The sequence below is a fragment of the Procambarus clarkii genome, chromosome 18 (genome assembly GCF_040958095.1).
Source record: "Procambarus clarkii isolate CNS0578487 chromosome 18, FALCON_Pclarkii_2.0, whole genome shotgun sequence".
NCBI lineage: Eukaryota > Metazoa > Arthropoda > Malacostraca > Decapoda > Cambaridae > Procambarus > Procambarus clarkii.
This window is the reverse complement of record NC_091167.1, coordinates 18,688,120-18,709,984: the sequence shown is the minus strand read 5'-3', so window position 1 is coordinate 18,709,984 and position 21,865 is coordinate 18,688,120. Positions and strand designations below refer to the sequence as shown.

The window sequence follows — 21,865 nt, the reverse complement described above, 5'->3', positions numbered from 1 at the left end:
CGCAGCTGGGTTTTGATTACGGATTTGACGCAGGCGGTGGAGGAGTTGCTGTCTTTTTCCAGTCAAGCACTCGTTGATGTAGATTCCCTTTCGTTGGGATGCAGCTGTCCGGACAAGATGCGATTTTGTGGACTGGGAAGCTAGCTTGAGGCAAATTTTACGCTAATTTAGACCTGATGGGTTCTAATTTAGACTCTGTAGGCAGCAATAATGTCTGTTTTATTTAGAGTGACACGCAATTCGTCTTTTATGAGAGGATGAACTATTTCAATACACTTTTCACCTTCACGTTCCACAGGAATAACTTGGGGCGACACAATAACAAAGTCGAGCAGCTTTTGCTGGTCCTGTTCATCCTGGGAGATGGAATGTTGGGCGGATAATGTACTGATACAAGCAGTCATTTTGTTGAGAGCTTCCTCTTGTTTTTTATGGCTTCGTCAGTTTTTAGACGCATATTTTCCTCACGGAGATCATTCAAGTCACGCTGGAGTTGATCTTGGCTAGCCTTAAAGCTTCTAATATCCTCCCGGAGAAGGGTTATTTCTTGTTGTTGTTGATGAAGGCTCGCGACGTTCGCTTGATTCTTTGTTTGAAGACTCAGGATGATCGCATTTTGGGTCTCAAGGACTAGGCACAACTTTTTGAACCACTGATTCTCGGCCCAGTTAGGGAAATCCAGGGAGGGACCAGAGGGTCCCTCACTGGATTTCCCTAACTGGATTCCCTAACTTTCCGCCCCCCATCCACCACTGCCCACTGGATGGGGGGCGGTGTGCAGGACAAACATGTCAATTGTGACACTAACTCTCCACATATGTCAGTTGCTTAGTTTAGAAACTATACTTGTGGTCGATCTCGAACCCATTGATGATGTGACGACTTATACTGAATTTTGTAACTAGCTCATCAAGATTGTAACTTGCTTAGCTAAATGAATTGTGGGGTTCAGTCCCTGAGCCCATTATGTGCCTCTGTAACCCTTTCCACTACCACCCACAAGATGGGTATGGGGTGCATAATAAATGAACTAAACTAAACTGTAAGGTTGGTGAACATCTGACACACATCTGGTGAACATCTGACACACATCTGGTGAACATCTGACACACATCTGATGAACATCTGACACACATCTGGTGAACATCTGACACACATCTGGTGAACATCTGACACACATCTGGTGAACATCTGACACACATCTGGTGAACATCTGACACACATCTACCCAGATCCGTCGTGACAATATACATTGTTGACAAGGTCTCCCGGCCTCTCACTCACCATCTCCCTGAACTATATGTTTAACACATCTCTAACCCTGTCCATGGCTGTCCATGGAGGACAGAAGAAAATGTATATATGCTGGTTAGCATTGTAAATGTCTGGCCACGTCTGTGGTAGAAAATAATAATAATAAAAAAAACTCACGATGTATCCACCAATATTTTTGGAGTAAAAAAAGTGTTGGTGGATAGATAATTTATAATAATATTTTTTTTTGTGTGGTGGGACAGGAAGCCTGAGTGTATTCATAGATGTTTGGCTTTTATCGAGGTAACCAAGACCGAATTACTGACCCCGCCCAGGATGTAACACCCACAACAAGCTGACTAATTCCTGAGTACCTACTCACTGCTAGGTGAACAGGAGCATTAGGTGAAAGGAAATGTGCCCAACTATTTCTGTCCCGCCTGGGATTCAAACCCGGAATTCATGATTGTGGGTCGAGCACGACCCCGACTGTACTACCTACACCCATCATGGGAGTGATCCGTGCTTCGTTATCAGAGATATAATGATTGATATAATTCTCCTCAAAGTGGTTATACTTGGGATATATATTTATATAGTACCTTATATCTGAGGAGCTCTGACAGAGTAACTTTATATAGAGCTCAGGAATATCAATTGGTGGTGGTTGTATTACCTGTAATTTGATTAATCAATATGATATTTTGTTGTAATTACTGAATATAAATCTCTGGTGCGTCACACTTGGATTATTGTATCCAAGGCTGATGTATAGATGGAAGACAGACAGACAGACAGACAGTAGATGGATGGTATGTAAGGTTGGGAGGTTAGTAGATGGGTGGACCTCCTGTCCCCGTCCGGGCGTGTCAGAGGTCGATCTTTGTTCCTTTGTTCTGACGATTTTTGTCCAGGTGTATTTTAAAGCTCAACAGTTTTGACATTTACGGCTTGGGCGGGTAGGCGGTTCCATGGGTTTATAACCCTGTAGGTGAAAAAGCATCTCTTGTTTTCAGTCCTACATTGTGGCTTGTTGAGCTTGAAACCATCGCTTTTTGTGAACCTGGTGAACATCTGTTGAACCTTTGACAAGCCTCCGGCTTCCTGTCCTCATCGAGGCCAGTAGAGTTAGAGACCCTCAGGTAAATCTGCTTCTTGTGTTACAAGTGCTTCTACACAAACGTGAGAAGCCTGGTGGTATATGTGATGTGTGCATGCCCTGAGGGCCAGAATCCCGACGTCTGTGAAATATGAGTTCTTACATACATTCTTGTACAGCCAGTATGTTCTTACACACAGTCTTGTACAGCCACTATGTTCTTACACACAGTCTTGTACAGCCAGTATGTTCTTACACACAGTCTTGTACAGCCACTATGTTCTTACATACAGTCTTGTACAGCTACTATGTTCTTACACACAGTCTTGTACAGCCAGTATGTTCTTACACACAGTCTTGTACAGCCACTATGTTCTTACACACAGTCTTGTACAGCCAGTATGTTCTTACATACAGTCTTGTACAGCCACTATGTTCTTACATACAGTCTTGTACAGCCACTATGTTCTTACACACAGTCTTGTACAGCCACTATGTTCTTACATACAGTCTTGTACAGCCACTATGTTCTTACACAGTCTTGTACAGCCACTATGTTCTTACACACAGTCTTGTACAGCCACTATGTTCTTACACACAGTCTTGTACAGCCGCTATGTTCTTATACACAGTCTTGTACAGCCAGTATGTTCTTACACACAGTCTTGTACAGCCACTATGTTCTTACACACAGTCTTGTACAGCCACTATGTTCTTACACACAGTCTTGTACAGCCAGTATGTTCTTACACACAGTCTTGTACAGCCAGTATGTTCTTACACACAGTCTTGTACAGCCAGTATGTTCTTACACACAGTCTTGTACAGCCACTATGTTCTTACACACAGTCTTGTACAGCCACTATGTTCTTACACACAGTCTTGTACATCCACTATGTTCTTACACACAGTCTTGTACAGCCACTATGTTCTTACACACAGTCTTGTACAGCCAGTATGTTCTTACACACAGTCTTGTACAGCCACTATGTTCTTACATACATTCTTGTGCAGCCATTAGCACGCATAGCGTTGCGGGCAAGGACGAGATGAGATGAAGGTTGAGGACGAGGGGACATTATTGAAGGGGAACTTCCACCTCCCAGAATACCCCCAACATACAGAAAAAGACACAACAACAGCAGGTGATGTATTGCTTTATATGTGAAAGAGGACCTGAATGCAACCACCGAGGCCGGGAGGGAAGGGAGCCGGTCGGCCGAGCGGACAGCACGCTGGTCATATGATCCTGTGGTCCTGGGTTCGATCCCAGGCGCCGGCGAGAAACAATGGGCAGAGTTTCTTTCACCCTATGCCCCTGTTACCTAGCAGTAAAATAGGTACCTGGGTGTTAGTCAGCTGTCACGGGCTGCTTCCTGGTGGTGAAGGCCTTGTCGAGGACCGGGCCGCGGGGACACTAAAAAGCCCCGAAATCATCTCAAGATAACCTCAAGAAGATCTTAAGATAACCGATGAGGAAGTAAACACCATGGGAGCCTCAGAGTGTGTATGGTGCAGTATACTAGCTCAAGATGGTGACATACTGACAGTGGGAGTGTGTTACAGGGTTGACACAGCAGCAGCGGTGCAGTATACTAGCTCAAGATGGTGACATACTGACAGTGGGAGTGTGTTACAGGGTTGACACAGCAGCAGCGGAGGAGGAGGATACAGATCTGTATAATGTGATCAGTGCGCCCTCGGAAACACAAACTCTTATAATGGGGAGATTTGATGTTTTCTAATCCTTCTAGTGTGAACACTGATGTAAGGTATTCATTCAGAGTGTTTGCGATCCATTTAACGTCTATTATAACTTGGTTGGCCTCATATTTTAAGGGTCCTCCAAGTTCTTTGTTTTGGTTTGACTTCTTATATATGCATAGAAGGACTATGCCCTTATGTTTTGGGCAAGTTTTCTTTCATAGTTTCTATTTGCTGATCTGACTTCCTGGGGTGGCTGAACTGAATGCCCTCTTGTATATTTCATAATCAGTGATGTTCATCGTGGATATATGCCTTCTCCAGAGGTTCCACTTAGTTAACAAATCCACAAGGGCCGTGACGAGGGTTCGAACCACGTCCGAGAGGATCCCAGACGCTGCCTTAATCGACTGAGCTACGACATGGTTGTTCATTTGATGCATCACGCTATTGTGATTTGTGTGTTCCACTTAGTTATCAAAGCTCTTTTTACTAATGGCGTCATCCATGTATAGTTCCCTTAGTGATGACCCGTTTGAAATTTTCCCATGATGCTCCCATGGTATAGTCAGCTATTACCTCCCTCCAGGAGGTGTTTCAGGTTACTCTCATTCCCTGATAGTCTCCTACCGTTCACTTGGGGTGGACGGTAGAGCGACGGTCTCGCTTCATGCAGGTCGGCGTTCAATCTCCGACCTGTCCAAGTGGTTGGGCACCATTCCTTTCCCTCCTCGTTCCATCCCAAATCCTTATCCTGACCCCTTCCCAGTGCTATATAGTCGTAATGGCTTGGCGCCCCCCCCCTGATAGTTCCCTTCCCTCCTAGAGACCTTCCAAATGCCATTCAACCCCTCAAACCAAATCTATTTGCTTATAATACAAATTTAATTTTCTCAGATCCCAACCCTCTTATTCTAAATGGCCCAGTGAATACTGAACTAGAAAAATGTCCATTTGTGGTTGACTGCTTACAAACTCGCCCTACCCAACGGCTCAACATCGGGCCAAAGTGCATTGTGGGGATGGTTTCCCTATCGGCCTCTCAACTGAATTCAGGTAAATACAATGGTTGTTCACATATACTGTTCCAGTTACTCCTTGGGTTGATTGACTATGTGCTAGTGCCTTCCGCGTGTACTCTGTGATAGGTGGGGGCGCTGGGCTGCGAAGTTTTCCAAGATTACTTTTATGTATATTTGTAACTTTCTCTTTCTCAGACCCGTGGGTTGGGCGACTAGGTCCCCCGAGTCAGACCGTGTTGGAAAATCTGGCTTCATTGTTCGGGCTGTGGTGGGGCCAGACCAGGCTTTGTCTCGGACTATCCCAACTGACCCTCTCTGTCCCGCTCCCATTTCTTTGGTGGGGTTGAGCTCCAAGCCTCCGGTGGTGACTGCCTCGTCACCTGGTGTGTGGCTCTGTCTTCCATTGTGATGGCTGTGCCGTTTACGTCCTTCCTTCATGGGACTCCTCGCCGCTCGAACACATCATTCCTTAAAACTCTATTATGTTCCAGGATATTTTTGTCCTTGCTTCGTGGTCTTAAGTATTTTTATCTTTGTCACGACGAACAAACGCGACCTGATGACTTAGACATCCATAAGCACATAATTACCTCTGTAAATACCTACGTTGCTTTTAACTCCACCCAAACTGGCACACATGTAGTTGCGGCTCCTACACTCCAGAGACCCGCGTGACTACTTGCATTGTCCAACCCGTCCTCGACTCAAGTCCATTACATTCAGCGGTCAACTCCACAGACGCATTCATAAATTTTAACATGCTGTTCATTCAAAACGGGAATTTTCTCAAGTATAAATTAATATTATAATATATTAGCATATTGTGTATATATAGGCATAGGTTAGGTTAGGTGTTTAGGTTCTGTTGGCGATTATTTGTATTTGTAGTACGTGGGTGAAGCATTTATAGCGTTGTGATTCGAACAAAATTCGTCAGTGAAACACTTGTTCCGGATATGTTCGAACGTCAGCAGTTGTGAGTCGTGTGTAAATCGCTTTTCATTCATAAACAGGGGGTTTGGCGGGTGCATGGAATCACTTTTGGATCTTTGTTTGGAGGACGGGCTGGCATTGTCCCGCATTCCTCAGACCCGGTTCGAAGCCTGCGGATCAAGGTGAGTACACACTAGATTCAAGGAATATCGAAAGCCGTTGTGATTATTATTTTCATTTATTGTCTCGATACAGCGAACATGTGTGTGTCAATACAGTGTACATATGTCTCAATACAACGAACATGTCTCGATACAGCGAACGGTGATCACATCGTCTCTGTTTCTCTTGCCGGTAATTGCCCTGAGGATCGTGGTTGACATAAAACTTAACATAAAAAATAACTTATCAATAAATTATTAAATAATTATAAATTAAATAACATGATTATGTCCACATTCACGGATTCACACGCTTGACTCTCAAAACGCATTTGATAGTCTTAAAAAGTAAATAGGTTCTGTACAGTGCTATACATGTCACTTGTTGCCCGCTTAATTTACACTTTTATACAATGAATAAAAACGGCTCCTGTATTACAGAGGCTAACGGTCATGTAAAGCCGTACTTTGGGGCAGCCTGCGCGGGCCTCGCCTGCTCTCTCTCGCGCGGGAACACGTGCACACCGACACCCACCGGGGCCCAACATAGCTTCTAGATGCAGCAACGTCTCTAACCTCACCGCGCATGTGTAGCTTACTGAATGTTGGCATGTTATATGCCTGAGTCAATTCCGAACTTTCAAATTTTGTTTTCACTGCACCTCAAGAAATGCGTTGGGTTGATGCAGCAGGTGTTTTGGTATTTGGTCCAAGAGACTTGTTGAGAGCGAGGTGTTTGTCTTCCTGCATGGCGCGCCAGGGCCCTCCAGTGTGCCTGATGTGTGTGCGCGCGCGTCTTATGAGCGTGCGCGCGTGGGGGCGTGGGGGCGGGGCGGCGGGAACGGGCGTGGGTGTGGGCGGCCAGGGGGCGAGGGTCTATGACTAGCAGGCCATCATCATGTAGCTGCCGGCGAAGCCCTCTTCCTCCCTGTCGTTGACACTGTCGGACACCACTAGCAAGTTTGCTGGACCAGTGGAGTTCACTGCAGGGGGGGAAAGGCCACACATTAATACTGAGAATAATTGTAAATTATATTAGATGCACACACACACACACACACACACACACACACACACACACACACACACACACACACACACACACACACACACACAGGGTGGACAAAGAAACACTTTGGAACAGGTGGAACACACACAAGGGGACACAGGTGGAAACTTAGTGCCCAAATGAGCCACAGGGACATTAGAAAGAATTTTTTTTCAGTGTCAGAGTAGTTAACAAGTGGAATGCATTAGGCAGTGATGTGGTGGAGGCTGACTCCATACACAGTTTCAAGTGTAGATATGATAGAGCCCAATAGGCTCAGGAACCTGTACACCAGTTGATTGACAGTTGAGAGGCGGGACCAAAGAGCCCCAAAGAGCTCAACCCCCGCAAGCACAACTAGGTAAATACGCACACACACACACGCGCGCACACACACACACACACACACACACACACACACACACACACACACACACACACACACACACACACACGCACACGCACACGCACCTTGACTGGTGAAAGCAGTGAAGTCACCGCACAGCTTTTCACCGCCGCTGGCCACGAAGTCAGACGTACACTGCTGATTAACGTTGCCCAAGTCGAACCTGGAGTAGCTGATGCCTATGTCGCAGTAGCCAGGCACGTAGCCGAAGCAGATCGAGTAGGCCTGTCAGGGGGGAAGACACAGTGTTATATATATATATATATATATATATATATATATATATATATATATATATATATATATATATATATATATATATATATATATATATAACTCGAGTTTGAGTTCGAACTGGAGTGAGGTGGAGAGGAAGAATGGTTGAATGGTTATTTCCAGGGAAGTGTGGATGACAATTGATAATAGTCAATGTTTTGGAGGCCGACATTTCTGCCAAAGATGTTGTGAGTGGTAGTTACCTGGTCATTAAGCATCATGGAAGGCGTGCCACCAAAGTTGAAGGAGCTTATCTGTCCACTGGGAGTGGAGAAGTACTGGAGGCACCTGTAGGGCGCCCTGCACGGAGTGGTCACGCTGATGTATGTCACCTTGATCTTCCATCTCCGCTGGAAGTTGAAGGGTGAGAGGGACGTCACCAGCTGGTACGGGCCCGCTGAGTTGTCCACATCGATGAACACTGAACGAAACAACATTGTTAACAACGACCACATAACGCCAGTTTATACTTGACATTTCTATATGTAAAAACTATTATTGTTTATATATATATATATATATATATATATATATATATATATATATATATATATATATATATATCTACATATATATATATATATATATATATATATATATATATATCTATATATATATATAGGTAGGTCCCCCCTCCTCTTCTATACCAACTACTGATCTTGCTCAGGATGCAACCCCTGCGACAACTGTTTAATTCCCTGTTACCTAGTTTACTGCTGGGTAAACAGAAGCATCAGGTGAAAGGAAATGTGTCTAATAGTGTGAATCTGGACTTTCTAATGAGTATTGAAGTCTGTAATCACTAAGACATTCAGGTATCACACTCGGGATCTGGGTCGCGTGTCTATGGGTCCATCTTAACCTCTCCTTGCTCCTCCTCTGTCTCAGGAGGACCTCCTGTCTCAGGGTCACGTCAGGGATGGTTGGTGCCTTATCTCCTAGTGGTTAGGTTAGGGTTCCTGGGTTGGGGCAGCATTAAGTCTATTCACATCTTCAGGACGACCTGAAGGCAAGAGACGCCAGCGAGTGATATTAACGGGATCAGATATATGAGAAATCTAGTAGTGGAGGCTGTGTACCAGTCCGGACCGTATGAAGGAAAGGGGGCTCCAACCTGTCCTCTTACAAATTACGTCGCTCGTATGCGCTACGGACAAAAATGGCAGTATTTTGAAAAAGGACAATTAATTGAAAATAATTTTTTTATGTTTTCCCCAAACAGCAAGTTAAGGGTCCCCTGGTAGGTTAGGAGGACAGGAAGCTCTCCTAAGGTTTCAAAACGTCATGAAAGCTGAAAGTTTCGGTTTTCGAAAATTAATTGAAAGTTTCGAAAGTTAATTGAAAGTTTTCTCTCCTAACCTAACCGAGTAAGCCAGAGGACCCAAAACAGAAAACGGGACAGTACATCACTTTCGTGAGCCGATTCGATTTCGAGTTACGTCGATTTTTAACCCGAGTGCGCATACGAGCGAGAAGCGACGTAATTTGTAAGAGGACAGGTTGTGCTCCCTTGCCCTTCACACGGTCCGCACTGGTACACAGCCTCGACTACTGGACCTCGCATATATCTGATCCCGGTAATAGTACTCGCTGGCGTCTTATGCCTTCAGGTCGTCCCTAAAGACGTGAATATAAATTAATATTCTATGAGGTTCAGAATCATTTTAAAATATAAGAATCCATGCCACGTGTGTGGTGTTATTTACCAATGTCTAATCCAACCACTTGGGCTGGACGGTAGAGCGACGGTCTCGCTTCATGCAGGTCAGCGTTCAATCACCGACCGTCCACAAGTGGTTAGGCACCATTCCTTTCCCCAGTCCCATCCCAAATCCTTATTCTGACCCTTTCCAAGTGCTATATTATCTCACTGGCTGAGCGATTTTTCCTTCTAATTACCTTAGGAATGTCTAGAGCATCTGGCGTATTCTAAATATCTTAGTTTGGAGCCATGTTGGACTAGTGGAGTCTTAGCATACACACACCAGTGTGAGGTTAGGGGGTCGCCAAAACCAATAGTTTTAGCAATGATTGTATAGACCAAACACTAAGGAAGACGGCACACAAGCAAGCGTAACTATCATCATGTAACTACACTTAGGTAATTACACACATACACAGCTTGAGAAAGAGCTGGGAGAGAGAGAGGAAGAGGTGGGAGAGTGAGAGGAAGAGGTGGGAGAGTGAGAGGAAGAGCTGGGAGAGGGAGAGGAAGAGGTGGGGCAGGGAGAGGAAGAGGTGGGAGAGGGAGAGGAAGAGGTGGGAGAGGGAGAGGAAGAGCTGGGGCAGGGAGAGGAAGAGCTGGGGCAGGGAGAGGAAGAGGTGGGAGAGAGGAACTTACTGTGCTGGCCGCTGTTAAAACCACACAAGGTAGGGACCATGAAGCCCGGGTTGGCGCCCAGCACGACGAAGGTGTCGTTGGTGCAGTCGCCCGCCACGGGTCCCACCAGCTCGAAGTCGTCGAAGTTCAACAGGATCTGACACGTCTGCAGGGTATGGAAGTAACTTTGTAAACACGTCTGCAGGGTATGGAAGTAACTTTGTAAACACGTCTGCAGGGTATGGAAGTAACTTTGTAAACACGTCTGCAGGGTATGGAAGTAACTTTGTAAACACGTCTGCAGGGTATGGAAGTAACTTTCTAACACGTCTGCAGGGTATGGAAGTAACTTTGTAAACACGTCTGCAGGGCTAGGAAGTAACTTTGTAAACAAGTCTGCAGGGCTAGGAAGTAACTTTGTAAACAAGTCTGCAGGGCTAGGAAGTAACTTTGTAAACACGTCTGCAGGGCTAGGAAGTAACTTTGTAAACACGTCTGCAGGGCTAGGAAGTAACTTTGTAAACAAGTCTGCAGGGTATGGAAGTAACCTTGTAAACACGTCTGCAGGGCTAGGAAGTAACTTTGTAAACACGTCTGCAGGGCTAGGAAGTAACTTTGTAAACACGTCTGCAGGGCTAGGAAGTAACTTTGTAAACACGTCTGCAGGGCTAGGAAGTAACTTTGTAAACACGTCTGCAGGGCTAGGAAGTAGATTTATGAATATATCTGCAAAAGATTCACTACTTCCTTGCACTTCTTACTTATTAAGTCCATCATTTCCTGCGTAGCTTTACCCTCCAGGAACTCTCTAACTTTCTGGTAGTTCCTTACTTTCCATCTCATAGAGAGAGATCAATACAGGATTAGCCCCACAGACAGACAGAACAAGATAGGATTAATGTCACGGTCATTCTGAACAAGACTTATCATTAAAGGAGATAACATTATGTTTTATCAGTGTTTCAAGTCACGAGCAAAATATTGCAAGCTGTGATGGTGGTAGTTGTGATGGTGGTACTGGTGGTGGGGTGATGATGGTAGCTGTGATGGTGGTAGTTGTGATGGTGGTACTGGTGGTGGGGTGGTGGTGATGGTAGCTGTCAATGGTGGTAGTTGTGATGGTGGTACTGGTGGTGGTGGGGTGGTGATGGTAGCTGTCAATGGTGGTAGCTGTGATGGTTGTACTGGTGGTGGGGTGGTGGTGATGGCTGTGATGGTGGTAGTTGTGATGGTGGTACTGGTGGTGGTGGGGTGGTGATGGTAGCTGTCAATGGTGGTAGCTGTGATGGTTGTACTGGTGGTGGGGTGGTGGTGATGGCTGTGATGGTGGTAGTTGTGATGGTGATACTGGTGGTGGTGATGGTGGTAGCAGTTATGGTGGTGTTTGTGATGGTAGTGTAGGTGGTAGAGATGATTTTTTGCTGGTGGTGGTGTTGGCTGTGATAGTGGTGGTGCAGGTGGTGGTAGTGGTTGTGATAGTGGTGGTGTATGGCTATGAGAGTGGTGGTGCAAGTGGTGGTGGCGGCTAGGACAGTGGTGGTGCAGGTGGCAGCAGCTGTGACAGTGGTGGTGCAGAATGGCAGCAGCTGTGACAGTGGTGGTGCAGGTGGCAGCAGCTGTGACAGTGGTGGTGCAGAATGGCAGCAGCTGTGACAGTGGTGGTGCAGGTGGCAGCAGCTGTGACAGTGGTGGTGCAGGTGGCAGCAGCTGTGACAGTGGTGGTGCAGGTGGCAGCAGCTGTGACAGTGGTGGTGCAGAATGGCAGCAGCTGTGACAGTGGTGGTGCAGAATGGCAGCAGCTGTGACAGTGGTGGTGCAGGTGGCAGCAGCTGTGACAGTGGTGGTGCAGGTGGCAGCAGCTGTGATAGTGGTGGTGCAGGTGGCAGCAGCGGCGGCGGCGGCTGTGGTGGTGGCAGCGACGACAACTCACCCCCGGCGGCGGCTTCAAGGAAACAAAACACATGGAGGGTCTGTAGAGGGAAGCCGGGAAGCCAGGATTGACGAAGTAGGTGCCGTTGGCCTCTATCACGCCTCCACAGGTCTGGTACACTGTTGAGGTTCACAGTTAATACATCACCCCCTACGTCCCCCTCCTACACGTCTCTCTCTCACCGCCCCGCGGCCCCTACTGACGAAGGTCACGCAGATAACATCATGCCAATGTCTCTTCTTCTTCAGACGTCCTCTGGTGGAGCCTTTATCGCGTGATAATGTCCCACTCTAACGTCACTAAGTGATAGAGCCAGCACCTTCCTGTGCAGAGCTCTTAGTTAAAGTTCCCATGTAAAGCTCCTGTGTAACGCTCCAGGTTAAAGCTCCTGGTCCCACCGTCCCAGTCCCCTCCAGTGAGTGTCCCACCGTCCCAGTCCCTCCAGTGAGTGTCCCACCGTCCCAGTCCCCTCCAGTGAGTGTCCCACCGTCCCAGTCCCCCCAGCAAGTGTCCCACCGTCCCAGTCCCCCCTAGTGAGTGTCCCACCGTCCCAGTCCCTCCAGTGAGTGTCCCACCGTCCCAGTCCCCCAAGCAAGTGTCCTACCGTCTCAGTCCCCTCCAGTGAGTGTCCCACCGTCCCAGTCCCCTCCAGTGAGTGTCCCACCGTCCCAGTCCCCCCAGCAAGTGTCCCACCGTCCCAGTCCCCCTAGTGAGTGTCCCACCGTCCCAGTCCCCCTAGTGAGTGTCCCACCGTCCCAGTCCCCTCCAGTGAGTGTCCCACCGTCCCAGTCCCCCCAGCAAGTGTCCCACCGTCCCAGTCCCCCCAGTGAGTGTCCCACCGTCCCAGTCCCCCTAGTGAGTGTCCCACCGTCCCAGTCCCCCCTAGTGAGTGTCCCACCGTCCCAGTCCCCCCCAGTGAGTGTCCCACCGTCCCAGTCCCCCCTAGTGAGTGTCCCACCGTCCCAGTCCCCCCAGTGAGTGTCCCACCGTCCCAGTCCCCCCTAGTGAGTGTCCCACCGTCCCAGTCCCCCCCAGTGAGTGTCCCACCGTTCCAGTCCCCCCAGCAAGTGTCCCACCGTCCCAGTCCCCCCAGCCAGTGTCCCACCGTCTCAGTCCCCCCCCAGTGAGTGTCCCACCGTCCCAGTCCCCCCAGCCAGTGTCCCACCGTCTCAGTCCCCCCCCCAGTGAGTGTCCCACCGTCCCAGTCCCCCCAGCCAGTGTCCCACCGCCATATCCCGCCAAAGAGTAGTGCTCTAACTTGCCCTAAACCACCAGAGAAACTTCTGAAAAAAGGATTGAGATGATTATATGCTTATTGGACTCGCTTGTAGAGGGAGGCGGTGGTGGTAGTGGTGCTGGTGGTGGTGGTAGTGGTTGTGGTGGAGCTGGTGGTGGTAGTGGTAGGTTGGTGCTACTGCTGGTAGTGGTGGTGCTGCTGTTTAATAGTGACGATAGGAGTGATAGTTGTAATGGTGGTGCTTGTGGTGGTGGTGATGGTGACAGGTGGTGATGGTGGTGGTGGTGATGGTGACAGGTGATGGTGATGGTGGTGGTGGGGTGCAGGGGGGGCTACTTACCCCAGCAGGGGGCGTGAGGGTGACGGAGCAGATACCAGCGGAGCCCACAGAGGTCGGGTAGCCGGCGTTGACGAAGTAGCTGCCGTTGACAGCCAAGGTGTTGCCGCAGGTGGTGTACACTGCCGGACCAGCACCACCAGGGGCGGCAGTTAGTGAGAGTGTGTGCTCATGCCACACGTGCACAGGTGCACGGGTGTACGGGTGCACAGGTGCATGGGGTATATATTACAGTATAAGCAGTGCGGGAGTGGACGACACGGGATAGGTGAAAGGAATGATGGCGTGTGCAGCTTGGTGGATGGGTTGTGCACAAGGGGGATAGGTGCACAGGAGGGATAGGTGCACAGGGGATAGGTGCATAGGAGGATAGGTGTCATACGATAAATATAATAATCTGAACATTAAATGTTTTTTTCTAATAATATTTTACTAACAGGACTATTAGGAATTATTCAAGAAAAGATCACACACACACACACACACACACACACAGCCACACACACACACACACACACACACACACACACACACACACACACACACACACACACACACACACACACACACACACACACACACACCCACACACACACCCACACACACACACACACACACCACACCCACGCACCCACACACACACACACACACCAATACTCACAGACGCAGCAGACACCGAAGCCATTGGCACAGGTGCCAGAGGCGGTGCCAGCGAGGGTGTCACACTCCTTCTGGCTGTAGCAAGTGCCCTGTTCCCCGGTGGCCGCCGCGCACGGCCCGTTTTCGAAGGTCACGATCTGCACCACCGGGAACACTGAAACAAGCACAGATAGTACGGTCGTTATCTGGTGACGGTCTGGCGTATGGGTGGAGCAGGTGTGGATCTGAAAAAAAGTAAACTGGAGCAGGTGTGGGGATAGTCTTGGGATGAACATATCCCCCAAGTTAAAGCAGGGACGAGGCTGGGATAGGTAGGGCTGGCGTCAGAACCCCCAAGTGTGCAAGAGTAGCGCTGACGTGTCCAGGCAAAGTGTCCATAGACCGTAAGAACATACGAGGCACCTGCTATTGGTCCATAACAGACAGCTCCTATTGGTCCATAGCAGACAGCTCCTATTGGTCCATAGCAGACAGCTCCTATTGGTCCATAGCAGACAGCTCCTATTGGTCCATAGCAGACAGCTCCTATTGGTCCATACGGAAGTGGTCGGCTGGAGAGAGAAACATATACAAACAGACGAAAAGGAAATAGAAAGAGAGAGAGAGAGAGAGAGAGAGAGAGAGAGAGAGAGAGAGATATGAAGCTGGGAGACATTATCTTCAGACTGAAGATGATTAGGAGATGAATCAGCATCCGGGAGGAAGTGAAACGATGCAAGTGGGTTTGTGGGGTATTGAGGGGTGGGGGGAGTGTTGGGGAAGATGGTGGTGGTGGGGAGGTGAGGACGGTACCATAGCAGGAGAGAGATGATGGTGGTGGGGGGGGAGAGGGAGGGATGACCTGGATCATGGTGTAGCAGCCAGCCAGCCAGCCAGTCAGCCAGCCAGTAGTCTTGACCGACATCCGGCAACAGCCCGGGTGACCGATATCCCACAGCGTCGTCGGGTTTCTCCTCCATGACACACACCGTCTACACCCCGGCACCGCCGCTCCCAAACACAGGGAAAGGGAGAAGAGAACCAGCGAGAGAGAGAGAGAGAGAGAGAGAGAGAGAGAGAGAGAGAGAGAGAGAGAGAGAGAGAGAGAGAGAGAGAGAGAGAGAGAGAGAGAAAGAGAGAGAGCGAGAGAGAGAGATACAGATACAGAGACAGAGAGAGGAAAGTGAGTGAGAGCTGTAAACTGAATGACTGATAAGAAAAAAGAGACGAAGAGAAAGCGGACGAGAAGAGGAGAGAGCAGAATCAGGTAGAGAAGAGGGAAGGGAGTGAGAGGTGGAGATGAGAGGGAATGATAGGGATAGAGGATAGGGAGAGAGAAGGCCCCACGGGTCCTGAGGCAGGGTCAGTGAACCCAACCCGCCACTATAAATGCCAACACATACTTGACCTTAATAACAAACACTTTTTTTGTCACCGTAACCTTGCCTTTGCCCTTCCCTCTGCGGCGGCTCCTACACTATGCGGAAGTTGGCCACTGGCACGCACGCACACACACACACACACACACACACACACACACACACACACACACACACACACACACACACACACACACACATACATACATACTCACCAGCATATGCCAGGTTGGCCATCATAAGAACAGCCTTTAGAAACTTGTGTAAGGAATCATTCAGAATTTTGTATACCACACATATGTCAGACCAATCCTGGAGTATGCGGCTCCAGCATGGAGTCCAAATCTAGTCAAGCCCAAGACTAAATTGAAGAAGGCTCAGAGGTATGCCACCAGACTAGTACCCGAGCTGAGAGGTATGAGCTACGAGAAGAGACTAAGGGAGCTAGACCCCTTGTCGCTGGAATACAGAAGAGTTTTGGGAGACATGATCACCATATACAAGATTCTCAGAAGAATTGATAAAGGTAGATAGAGATAGTTTATTTAACACAAGGGGCACACGCACAAGGGGACACAGGTGGAAATTGAGTACCCAAATGAGCCACAGGGACGTTAGAAAGAACTTTTTCAGTGTCAGAGTAGTGAACAGGTGGAATGATGGAATGCATTAGGCAGTGATGTGGTGGAGGCTGACTCCATACACAGTTTCAAGTGTAGATATGATAGAGCCCAGTAGGCTCAGGAATCTGTACACCAGTTGATTGACAGTTGAGAGGCGGGACCAAAGAGCCAGAGCTCAACCCCCGCAAGCACAACTAGGTGAGTACACACACACTGCATTAGATACTATGCAATGTCTATGAAAACATTTACATACATACGAGGGTCCCGTAAGCTGGATGGAAGTGCCTCAGAATACTTAACAGTACCACAAAACAGCAGGAAATATACTCCTGTAAGGCTGAGAATCTCAAACAAACAGCGAGGGGATATGATCTCTAAACCCCAACCTTCCCACAGCCTCGCCAGCGCCCACAACAACCTGGCGGATCACATGTGGAACGAGAATCTAGGTTACCGGACCGCTAATTTAGATTCTTGGTAGATGGCTCGTTAAGAAGATGACCCTCACCGAGGTAGTTGTTCCAGCCCCCAGAGGCGCGCCGGGCGTTGTTCCCCTACTGAATATCAAGTAGGAAGCGGTCTACAGTTATTTGACATAGAGAGTACGCTTCCGACTTAACTATTTATACTTGTAGATTAGATTAGTTGTGTGTGAACTCTTTACCGTAATATTATTATGCAAGCTCCTCTGAGTATTTAGTCTAAACTGAACTATTATCTCTAATTTCATTGATGACTGGAAAGGTTTTCTTTAAGTTGAACGATAACTGAAAAAGTTTTCTCTAAGCTCAGTGGCAACTGTAAAAGCTTTCTCTTAGCTGAGTGGCAGCTGCAAAAGTTTTCTCTAAGCTGATTGGTGAGGAGAAAGGAAAGTTTTCACTAAGCGTCAGTGTACCAGAACAGTGTACAGTGTACCAGAACAGTGTACAGTGTACCAGAACAGTGTACAGTGTACCAGAACAGTGTACGGTGTACCAGAACAGTGTACAGTGTACCAGAACAGTTTACATTGTACCAGAACAGTGTACACTATACTGGTCCTCAGCATAGCGTCCCGCCAGGTCTACCAGGAACAATTTTATCTTATGTATTTACTTCCATGTAAACAATGCCATTTGTCTCAGTCCTGTGTGAGTGCTGAGGCAGGGAATTAAGGCCTGAGCCACTATAAAGATGGAGTCACGTCAAGCATTTGCGCAACCATTTAGAAACCTGTACATCTGTACATATAACATGCACCTATACCCTACACTCTGGTTACCTGTCCCCCCGACACAATGAATGAATTATTATTATATTTTCTAACTCATGGCAGCTTTGTTTACATTTATTAAACAATTTACGAGCTTAGGAGCTTCACAACTCAAGGTTATTGTTGTTATAAACAACTTCGTAGTGCTTCGGAACTCATAAACTGTTTAATGAGTGTAAACACAGCCGCCGTGATTAAGGAAAGAAATAAAGGTTTCGTAAGTGGCTGAATCTTGGCCTTGATATTTCCCATCTTGGCCGTGGCTACTGAAGACACAGGTCACTGCGAAACGCAAGTTTTCTTTACATAGAAAAGTGCTTCGTTGATTGCTTTGGTTGCCAGTTTGAAGAACTCTGGCAGTCAAGAATGGCGTAGAAAGCTGTATTCTCTTCGTAAACCGCTGACTTTTCATTGAAAAGAAAATAGATTTGTTCTGATTCAGTTCAACTAAGCTTTTAGGAAACTGCAGAAAGCCTATTGGCATATACCTGACAGCTCCTAATTATATCTACCTAAATTGATTCATTTATACGTCGAACCTACGCTTAAAACAATCACGTGTGCCCACGTCTATTATGTTACCCAGTAATTTGGACCATAAATCAACAACCCTATTTCCAAACCAGTATTTATCCAAGTCTTTCCTGAATCTAAACTTGTCAAATTTATATCCATTAAGAAGCCTTTTTAGGAGAACACACACACCTGACCACCTCTGCCTCGCATGTTGTATATGTGACTAGTTTTAGTTATATTATAATTATTGTTGTTGTTAGACCTATAATATCTACTCACCGACATCCCAAAGCTTTAACGTCCACTAAAATGTTTGAAATTTAAATATATTAAAAATCACATTTAACTTGTGTCTGCTTCTTTATGGTTCTCATTAGTAAGCGATTTACTAGTATGAAGAGTAAATGAAATAATGCATGTCCTTTCTTACACGTCTTGTTCCATGTCTGTTTATAAGACCGATACATAGCCATACGGCTGTGCTTCTTCACTGACCATTTTCTATGACAAGTCAGCATTATCTAATTATATTTATTTCTACAATAATTAACATTCTTCTTTGTAAGTTTAAGAATACAAAATTTAATCTAGAAAAACGTGTACTCAATCTTGAAGATGTATTTGAATTCAATATTATATAAATATATAATATAGGGAAAGGTTTATTTGGAGGAAGTGAGAGAGTGAAGTGAAGACGAGGGAGTCGGGCGGCGCGGGAGTCGGAGGCTCTCCTGGGAGTAAAAAGCTAAAAGTAGGCCACCACGGGAGGTTAGGTGGGTCGCGACCCACATGTAGACACAAACGGCACTTGCTTAGTTTCTCCTTTGTTTTTTAGGTTTAGTATATATTGTGGTTTGAGAACTGCGTTTTCTGGTGCATTGGTACATTTATTCTTTAATTAGCGTTTAAATAACAATTTATTAACCACTTCCTAATTATTCTGTCACTTTAGCCGCAGTTATTCTAACACTGTCGCCTTGCTAATATGGTTATGGAATGTCAACACTGTTATTAGCACCAACAATATCTTCCAACTGTCCTGCATAAGGAACAAACAAGCGGCTGTTGTCCAGTTGCGCCATTAACAACACTACCAGGACTTGTAATGGCTTGTTGTGGCCTCTACCAACACATTTAGATATATACAAGAGTTGTTACATTCTTGTACAGCCACTAGTACGCGTAGCGTTTCGGGCAAGTCCCTGGAATACGATCCCCGCCGCGAAGAATCGTTTTTTCATCCAAGTACACATTTTACTGTTGCGTTAAACAGAGGCTACAGTTAAGGAATTGCGCCCGGTATATCCTCCCCGGCCAGGATACGAACCCATGATATAGCGCTCGCGGAACGCCAGGCGAGTGTCTTACCACTACACCACGGAGACTGTTACATATGATTGGTTTTACTTACGATTAGCATCAACACTACCATCATTGCTCGTATGATTAACACGGAGTTTACGAGTGTCTTCTACATACACCACTCATCTACTAGGAGCACGATTTAGCCACTTACGAAACCTGTACATCTTTCCTTAAAGCGGCCTTGATTACATTTATCAGTTTGTGAGCTCCGAAACACAACGAGGTTGATTATGACAATAATAACCTTGAGTTGTGAAGTTTCAAAGTTTGTCAACTGTGTAGTATGTGTAAACAAAGCCATTATGATTTTAAAAAGATGTACAGGTTTCGTAAGTGAAACGCAAGTGAAATAAATGCTTGGTGAATCATGAGCAAGATTATAATATTGTACACGAGTCATTTGTACGCCTATTCTAACACTGTCAATACTCGCATTTGGCCGTACACTGGCACTGTTGCCATTACTGCCACCAGTGCCAACACTCACGCTACTGGCACTGTTGCCATCACTGCCACCAGTGCCAACACTCACACTGTTGCCATCACTGCCACCAGTGCCAACACTCACGTTTAGGGTCTCGGTGTGAAGCTGGGTCCTCCCCTACAGACGCCGCCATGGCCGTCCCCGCCAACACCACCACCACCACTGCCGCCCACCTCAGCATCCTGGAAAACAAGGAACACTCGTATAAACTTGGTGTACACTGAGGAACGTGTGTGTGTACATGTTTATCCTGCACCACAATAAACACGCACATAATATTAGTATACACAATGAAACGCGTACATATGGATGGAACATTCTGCCCTGAGAATCTTAGATTTTTATGACTTGGCAACATTGCCCCACATAAGTCTACTCACAAATTGTAGAAATATGCTTTAGCGATTTTGTAGATGCTGCAACAGACGAAGGAATATCTAAGCAATATACTAGAAATACTCAGAATGATTGAAGAATTATCAACCTGTTGAGGTGTGTGGTTCCTTACGGTACGGTATTTGGACCCGTTCTATTCCTGATGTACGTGAACGATTTCCTAAATGAAATGGACTCTTTCTTATCCATGCTTACAGATAAGACATTAACGAGAACCATAAACACGACACAAGACCTGGAAAGACTACATAATTGGTCTGACAAGTGACACCTCAACTCAAGTAATTGCAAAGTAATGAAAATAGCTGCTGAAGGTAAGAGGCTAGATGCAACGTATCTTCTGGGACGGGATATAATACCAGAGTTAGACACTGGCACACATTTGTATGTACACATCACATCGAACAGCTTAACAACTACTTCATATGTAAGTCCTTATCCTGACCCCTTCCAAGGGCTATATACTGGTAATGGCTTAGCGCTTTCCCCTGATAATTCCCTTCTTGCATATGTAAGTTTGACAAAAATAAGAAATGTCTTCAAAATCTGAACAAGGAGCCATTCAGAACCATTTTTCATAAAGTAAAAAAGCGAAACTGTATGATATCAGACGCATAACATTACACTGAGGCTAGAGCGGAAAAGCCTGAGTCAGGACAAAATAATCGAGGAACAAAATATCATGTAACTAAGGTGGATGAAATATGAGAGATATGATCTCTGTGTACAAAATACTCACAGGAAGTGAGATGAATTACGGTACTCAGGTGACAACATAAGTCCCAAATGAGTCACATGGGGATTATACCAACACATCTTCTGTGTCAGAAGTGTAAACAAATTAAATACAGAGGAGAGTGGTGTAGGCAGACTCCATACAAGATTTCGAAACCAATTAGAATACAACAAAGAGAATTCTAAACAAATGTACTAACTGGTTAGAGGTTGAGACACTGGTAACACAAATATCCCGTGTGGTATCGAACACCAATCTTCCATGGATAACAACGCCTAGCACTGTAACAGAAGTACTGAAACAGGAAATGAACGAAGTACTGCAGGAAATGTAATGATGTCTGGGAATGCTAATGCACCACTATTGAACCTAACAGTACCCATAGTTAATACGAAGAACACATACTGGGTGAATATAGATGTGTGTACGTGTGAGGCGGTCTGGTCAGCTGCACCGGTCTGGTCAGCTGCACCACCAGAGAGTTAATGAACTGCTCAACACCTGAGAGCATCGTTTATATATGGCCCTCAACCTTGCCACTGCCTACATCCTCATTTCTTTTATCTAACAATTTTAACTTATATATTTTTCAATATTTCATATCATTTGTTATTTTAAAGAACACTAAGTCTTCTTAATAGTTATATTCATTGGTATCATATATTATTGTTAGTTGATAAATATATAACTTCTACACAAATGTCATCTCACACTGACTGGAGTCAGTTTCCATTCCCAGAGAGGA

At 46.4% G+C, this 21,865-nt stretch overlaps 1 protein-coding gene across 1 annotated transcript; it reads right to left on the bottom strand.

The window, feature by feature from the left end:
• Positions 1-6,231: 6,231 nt before the first annotated feature.
• On the bottom strand, positions 6,232-21,583 carry LOC123754241 (uncharacterized). Its single transcript, XM_045736443.2, has 8 exons — positions 21,526-21,583; positions 20,073-20,170; positions 14,389-14,541; positions 13,731-13,849; positions 10,245-10,389; positions 8,107-8,324; positions 7,693-7,852; positions 6,232-7,156 (listed from the first exon to the last, which is right to left on the bottom strand). Exons 2-8 carry the CDS (start codon positions 20,167-20,169, stop codon positions 7,056-7,058), a joined length of 993 nt encoding a protein of 330 aa, XP_045592399.1. The 5' UTR covers position 20,170; positions 21,526-21,583; the 3' UTR covers positions 6,232-7,055.
• Between the last annotated feature and the right edge of the window lie 282 nt (positions 21,584-21,865).